Source organism: Gracilinanus agilis, chromosome 3 (assembly GCF_016433145.1).
Source record: "Gracilinanus agilis isolate LMUSP501 chromosome 3, AgileGrace, whole genome shotgun sequence".
NCBI classification, from domain to species: Eukaryota; Metazoa; Chordata; class Mammalia; order Didelphimorphia; family Didelphidae; genus Gracilinanus; species Gracilinanus agilis.
In genome coordinates this window covers 84,896,530-84,904,169 of record NC_058132.1, presented here as the reverse complement: position 1 = coordinate 84,904,169, position 7,640 = coordinate 84,896,530, and the positions used below count along the sequence as shown (strand labels likewise).

General features: G+C 37.4%; 1 protein-coding gene across 1 annotated transcript in view; it reads right to left on the bottom strand.

The window, feature by feature from the left end:
* CSMD2 (CUB and Sushi multiple domains 2) overlaps positions 1 to 7,640 on the bottom strand; it is a 1,000,214-nt gene that overhangs the window by 259,704 nt on the left and 732,870 nt on the right. Inside the window, exon 25 of the mRNA XM_044668787.1 lies at positions 5,322 to 5,448. Within this exon, the coding sequence (XP_044524722.1) occupies positions 5,322 to 5,448 (127 nt within the window). The remainder of the gene's footprint in view (positions 1 to 5,321; positions 5,449 to 7,640) is intronic.

Sequence of the window (7,640 nt, the reverse complement as noted above, 5' to 3'; positions counted from 1 at the left end):
TATATATATATATGTGTATGTATGTATGTATGTCTGCTATATAATAAAAAACTTCCTAAAATTTGTTAAATCCAATGACTATTAACCCCTTGGTGAAGGAATGACCCCAAATGGGATACTAGTAGTAATCAGAGGCAAGGCATAAACTATACTTCTTTGTCATTAAATTCAATGAGTAATTTTTTCCCTATTATTTCCATTTCCATCCTGGCCTGATGTCAAAAGGGCGGAGTCTTTCAATGTGTTCTGAACTTCAATGTTTCTTTTGACTTTTTAGTAATTTCTATGGCTTTTACATTGTAGGCTTGTGATGCTTTAATTATTATTGTTTGTTATTATGAATATGCTTTAATTGTGTATTCAGAGCCCTGCTGACTCTGGGTGAGCTATCTTATAAATAAAATGATTATTTTCTTTTCATATTTTTGAATACCATTTGGGGTAATTTAGGCTAATTCTCATTTGGATGACAGAATGAGACCTCTGGAGACCATAGTAGCAGCAGTTTTTTTTTTGGAAATGATTTCTCATTGGTCTTCCTTCTCTTAGATTAGGCAACAGCTGTTCCTCTAGCTGTTGTTTCCCCTCATAAATGTGAAGATCTGCTGCTGAGTATCATATGAGTGAAGCATCTATTGTCTAAATGAGATTTTTCTTCTTATTCTGTAATAAAGAATATTCAGTAATTGCTATGGAAACCCTGGAGCCCTCTCCAAGACTCTAATACACCAATAAGGAAGGCAAGTTGTATCTATTTATCAAGCTACCATAGGGTGTTTTCTCCACTTTTAACATATTTTTCTACATTTATAGCATGTAATGGAACAAAGATTTGCCACTCAAGATAATGAGGTTAGCATTAACCTAATCATCAAACACTCTAAAGGCTTTTTCTTTAAACCCAGTGATAATACAGACATGAGCTACTAGGAGGACATTTTCCCCTAACTTCATGGAATATTACTTTATTACCACCCTCATTTAAGTGGCAGAGTTCTGAAATACGAATCCATGAGATGGAATTGTTTCCTTCTCTGGGTATCAACTCTACAAAGTATAGAAAGGGAATGTGCAAAGTCTCATCTGAGATCAATTTCTTGCCAGCAAATGTGCTCATGTACAGCTAGTAATACAATCACTTCAGGCTAGTTTTTCATTTCTGCAAGTTCCCACAAATATAGAGTCTCTGACTGAAACTCCTAATCAATTAATTAATAAACATTTATTAAGTGCTTACTGTGTTCCTGACCCTGGGTTAGCTGATACACATAGCAGTTTCTGGGTTTTTTTAACTACCTATTTCAAAGAATCTGCATTCTAGCAGCAGAAAATAAGTACATTTAAAATATATACAGCATAAGTGTAAAGTGAATAAATAGAAATTTATTTAAAGTAGTTAAATTCATAGTAGTTTGAGAGGGAGAGAACTAGCCTTTAGGGGAGATGCAAAAATATTAGGAATTCAGCTGCATTCTTAAAGGAAGAGAGGGGATCTATGTGGCCAAAAGGTACAGCTGACAGTGCATCCTAGATATATGGATGGTGAGTGTGAAGGCATGTAAACAAGAGGAGTGTTGTCTGTGAAAAACAAAAAGATGGTTTGACTCAACTACAACTACATTGTAAGACACTTTAAAAGAAAAATAAGAGTTTCTATTTTAGCCTCAGAAGTCAATGTAGTCGGCTAAGTAGAAGAATCATATAATCATATTTGTCTGCACTTGAGGAAAATTATGTGGCAGTATGTATGGAATGAAGAAGAATGGGGAGAAAAGGTAAGAAGGCAAGGAAAGACCAGTTACACTTGGCTATTGTGACAATCTAGTACTTGGAAAAGAATCTAAACAAACACCAACAGTTATTGGACCTATCATGGATAAAGGTCTATCAAGACTGAGATAAAGCAATTCATATTGAAAGAAAACCAGGAAAGAACTATACAATAAAAACCTAGAAATAAGAATCAAGGAAAAGATGGAAATGAAAAGTGACAGAGGCTTCAAAGAGTTCTAAGAAGGTGAAGACTCAGAAAATGCCATTAGATTCTGCCTCCAAGAGATCACTGATAGTAATGTATGCTCCCCAATACATATGCACTAGCATTCTCACCCTTCCCTTACCCCAGGGCAGGACTCCTATCTTTCTGTCTTAGAGTTAGTTTAAACTTGCCCCTTCAAATTTACCATGGATGATGAAATTATTGTCCTTATTAATGGTTCTTGAATGTGCAAAGCTGGCTTTGGAGGAAACAGTGCCCTTCAGGCTTTTTTCACCTCCATTGTTGGGTTGGGTGCCTTAGATGACAGGGTGTGATCCCAGATATGTGTCAGAATGAGAATCACGTAAGATAAAAACCAGAATGAGAAGTATTGTAATCCTGCAATAGTCCACTGAACATGGAACAATCAACAACTGGGTCCATCAAGAAGATCTGGCACCATGTTTTCTACAATTTGCCTTGTATTGCTCCAGAAAAGGACCCTGTACTGCTCACAGAATCTCCCATGAATTCCAAAGCCACTTCCAGATGTATGCTGTCATCTAAGCCATCCTATCTTTGTATGTCTCTGGTTGTATTACTAGTAATGTGATGTTTTGATCCACACTGTAACAATGATAATTATGCTCTTCATGCCAAGCTTCTGAATGTGACTAGCAGTAGGCTGACAAACTAACTCATAGAAACAGTGACAGAAGTTTTAGCTTCACTACTACAGTTGAAGCAAACATTATGAATGACATTAAAGAGAAGCAGTTTTCTGATACCCTAAATTTTCAGCAGAAGATGATCACTGCTGTATCTAGCCCTTCTCTGGACAAAAGCTATGACCTCCCTCAAAGTTATGAGTACCTCAATGGTCAGGGTTATCATCCCTGACAAGGAGGAATTTGGGTATCTAGAAGCTTTCTTCCATTTTAGGTATGAAATCCTGTGATATCCATCAAACTACTTTCAATTCAATTATGAAGTACAATGATGACTTCTGTTAGCATCTGAATGCCCGTATCATTTTGTTTAGTCATATCACCATGTACTCATATATTCTCAACAGGATGCAAAAAAGATTATGATCCTACCCTCATGGCCAGTGAAAGTTAAGATGCATTCCCTACCTGATCACAAGAACCCTGCCTGGATTGGAGAGTCCAGTGCAGCTTCCCTGTCCACTTTCCAGCAGATGTGTATTAGCAAGGAGAATGACAAATTGGGACCCTTGGCTATCTACTTAAAATACTTCTAAAAGAATTGGTTTATTTTCAGAGTATGACATAATAATTATATAAAATAGAGACTATTGACATGGGTTTTGGCGGGGTTTGGAGGACATTTGACTCAGGAGTTAGAAACAGGAATAGTGAAAGTGATGAGAAGTCTAAGTCAAACATCCCCCAAATTTTATAATGTATATTAAAACCTTTCATTATTAGTATATCTTTTTTTTAAAAAAAAAGTCACTCCAAAAGTTGCATAATGCACTATTACAGGGAGCTTCTTACCTTCATGAAAGAAATCCTAAAAAAAATGAGTTAATTATGTAAATCCAGACAGGAGGAGAAGGAGGGAAAGCACTACTATTGCTAAAATATATAAAATATATAAAATATGTGTACACAGTTTTTAAAAAACAAAACCTTTTGCATCTTCTGTTCTCAGTACTTTTTCCCTTTAGGAGATTAAACAGCTGATTCAATTAACTCTGAACAACATCATGTACACAAAAGGCAAAAAAGGATTAACAATTATGTGGAATTCCACTTACAAACCAAGGGTATACTTTCCCACCAGTGCACAGTGTCCACAGATCAGGGTGGGCACAAACTTAAAATACTATATAGGGACCCATGTATAGGAAAGACATGTGGCCAAAGCAACTCACAATTCTGTGCACTGTGAGACTCTGGTGTCGACATGGAATCTAGAAGCCCCCAAACTTCTAGCCTAGAAAGATTTAATGAACTCCAGTTTACTTAGTTTAAAGGTGACAGCCTCAGTCTTGGACCCATCACATGAGAATTCCTCCCTGAGGAAAGGCCAAGCCTAAGTCTAGTGATCCTCTGAAGGAGGGTGTGATATACTAGAAGAGGCTTCTGGAGACATGAAAAGTCACTTGGCCTTCCTACTCCCACACAGTAAGGTAGAGATAAAGACCAGTATATACATGAAAGCCCTTGAGAAAACCCAGAATGCAGTATACCTTCAACTTAAGTTTGCTGTCTTGCTAGGATTTTATTTAGCTTTTTACATACCATACCAGAGCATTTATTGTATCTGACCTGGCACCTCTACATCAAATCTCTGACTTTGGGTCTTCATGGACTTTTTACTGTAGCCTACTCACTGGGATTTTGTTTTTATTTGGACTTATCTATGACATCTTTGTGAACGATTTCCACCCATATGGGCACTAATTCTAAACTATCCTGTATCTACTTTAAGAGCAAGGATATTGTCATTTATAGTGTGGCTAAGAGAAGGTCTGACTATATGACAGATGCTCAGTGAGAATTTTCTGATAATAAAAGATTCCTGAGTGATGATTTCAAAAGCTTCAATCCAATGGTAAAAAAGCAGTAATTCCTCTATTGTTCTAGATAGAGATTACATAGAGACATAATCGGGTAGCATAGTTCAATTATATGGGTATTATTCATATCCTATAATGTTACTAAAATAGAAGGAAGCTATACTAACATATAGGTGTCTTTGATAGGTGTCATGTTAGTTGGTGGTGTCCATGGTAATAGTAAGTTAGTAAGTTACTTCGTGGCATTGATAAAAGCATGGAAAAGCTGCTATAAAGAGGAACCTCAGTTGTTAAGGGGTTACATTACCAAGAAGACTACATTTATGTTCCCTAGCCATATGGTATCCCAGTAAGTGGTAAATAAAATAAGATTACAAGACCTAGCTCAGACTCAGGAGACAGTGTAGCAACTGCTGAGGTCAGTGGATACCCAGGACGTGATATCTAGGGCCCAATCTCTTGATGATTTTTAAAAGTTTTAATACTTGGATTTCTTCACCTCAATTTCCTCAAGTGCTAATAAACTCTTGCTTAAATTCATCACTGTTTTGAGTAGACTGAAAAGAAATAGTCAGATTACCCCAAAGCCATTTGGAGATGCTAGAATGCCTTGTTTCAACTATAGTGATTAGAACATGCAAAAAACAAAACAAAACAAAACAAAAAAAAACTGGGTAGCACATGAAGTTCTGGTTATTTTCCCTGAGCTTTTATCTCACTTGTGACATAAGCAGTCATTATGTAGTAATATTCCTTGAAACAAAGCCATTGCCTGCTTGAGCCCCTTTCACTCACCCTATGGTGCAGCCAGCATCAGCTTCAATAGTCCAGACACAGTTGAGATTGTGGTCATAGGGAGCTGGATACCCAGGTGATAGCACTTGCCCAGACACCTCTCCTTTGATAGTCCCTCCACACTCAGCTGAAAGAAATATCAACAGAGTGAGCAGAAAAGAAAAAAACCTAATACAAAATATTATTCCATTTCAGAATCTGAACTACATCTTCTTTTTCTGAGACCCTCCAGTGGCACAAGGTGAAAGCAATAATCCCAGGGTATGCTGGGGCCTCAGAGACAGGAGTGACCTAGCATGCTGACATTTTCCTTTGGCAGTTTTGCCTGTTAAAAGAAGTTATCAGAGAAGAAATGTACAGTGCTTTTAATACATTGTTATAAAACATTTAAAATGTCATAAACTCAAGGAAATAAGATCTTGAAAATGGAACTCCTCAATCCAGAGATCAGAGTTGGACATACAAAAAGCACTCCACCATGAGCTGACTCTGGGCCCCAAAGTTCTATCAGATTAGAACAAGCTGTGCTGTGGAAAAACACGGCCAAGAAACCACAGACATGAGAGTAGTAGGGACAAAGAAAGATGAGGAAAAGCACAGTTGAAGATAGGTAGATATGCTGGAGAAGAAAGTAAAAATCATATAACAATGGTATGTTAAAGAAGAAAGGAACTATATATATCCCAACATGACTACTCATTTTATAGAAGAAATAGGCTAAAGCTACACAGCTGGAGTTAGAACACAAGTCTAAACTAAACTAAAACTAAACTCAATAAAATAACAAGAACAACAAATAATGAAAATACCTACCAGATAACAAGAATGGAAATAGCTGCCATTGATAGAACACTTTGCTTTGCAAAGCACTTTACCTCATTAGTTCATTGGCTTCTCATAACAATCCTGTGAAGCAGGTTATAATGTTATCCCTATTGTACAGATGAGGGAAACATGGTTCAGAGAACTTAGGTGAGTTTCCCAGGGTGGCACGTGCTAGTTAAGTGTCTGGGGGAGGATTTAGATCTAGATCTTTCCGGTTCCAGGTCCAGTGTTTTATCCATTGCTTCATGTCACTTTTGTCAGAACCTATCCCTCACTCCATCCCTAAGGATGCTATTTCATTTTTGAGCAGCTCAAATTATCAGAAAGCTTTTTCTTACATGAGGTCGATGTCTTGCTCTCAGTGATTTCTACCTATTGCTCCTAGTTTTTGTCCTCTGGGGTCAAACAGAACCAAGTTAACTACTCTTTCACATGACAGTCCTTTCAATCCTAAAATGCAGCAATGAAGTCACCATTAAGTCTTCTCTTCTCTAAGCTAGACATCACCAGTTTCTTTGACAATATTGAAATGGCAAGATTTCCAGTCATCTCACTACACTAGGGCCCTATATGAAAGCACTCCAGTTTATCAGTGCTCTTCCTAAATGTAATAAGAAGAAATAAAGGTTTGATGTAGTCTGAACAGGAGTGACTTATCTGCAAATTATGCCTCTGATGGAACCTAAACACATGTTGTCTTCTCCTTGTCCTCATTAGCTACCCTACTGCCTTAGAGAAACCTATGCTTCAAGCACTCAAAGTCCTGAGAGTGATGATGCCTGCTCATGTCACTTTTTCAGGAAGAGCCAACCATACCTTTAACGTGCAGGTTTACTCTCTACACTAATTTGCTTCCTTCTCTATACTAGCTGCCTTGCTCCTCTCTCATCTTACTTTCCAGGTCCCTTTAATTTTTGTCTTCCCCCCTTCCTTAAAATACAATCTCTTTGAAGGAAGAGATTGTGTTGTTTGTCCTTATTTTTATTACCAGTGTTTATTAACACAAAGCCTATCACACTCTCAGTGCTTGCTTGATCACTGTTTTATCTGCCTATATAGATCTTTAACTTCCATGCTGATTAGACTTTAGCCATCTCTGATGCTTCTTAATTCTTCGATGTTTTGGCATTCTCAGGCTATCTCAAAATTTCAGTAGTTATTTCTGGTTACAGGTGGTATCTAGCTTGTTCAAAATGGGGCCCATCTATATAGGATGAGGCAAAAAGCCTGACCTCCAGGGTATGAAGAAAAGGATGGGAGCAAATATCTTTTATTTCATTTTCCCAGGAATTCCTGAAGTACTTAACTGGACACTGCTTTGGGTTAAGGTAATTGAAGGCATTACTGAAAAGCAAAGGTTTTATGGAAGACTGGTAACATTACAGATATCCTCGACCATTCACATTTCAGAGGAAGTTAATCTGGTTATATTGGCAAATGTGAAGTGTGGGAAAGAAAGCCCTTAAGACACAGATGAGTTCTGATGGAGTAAGA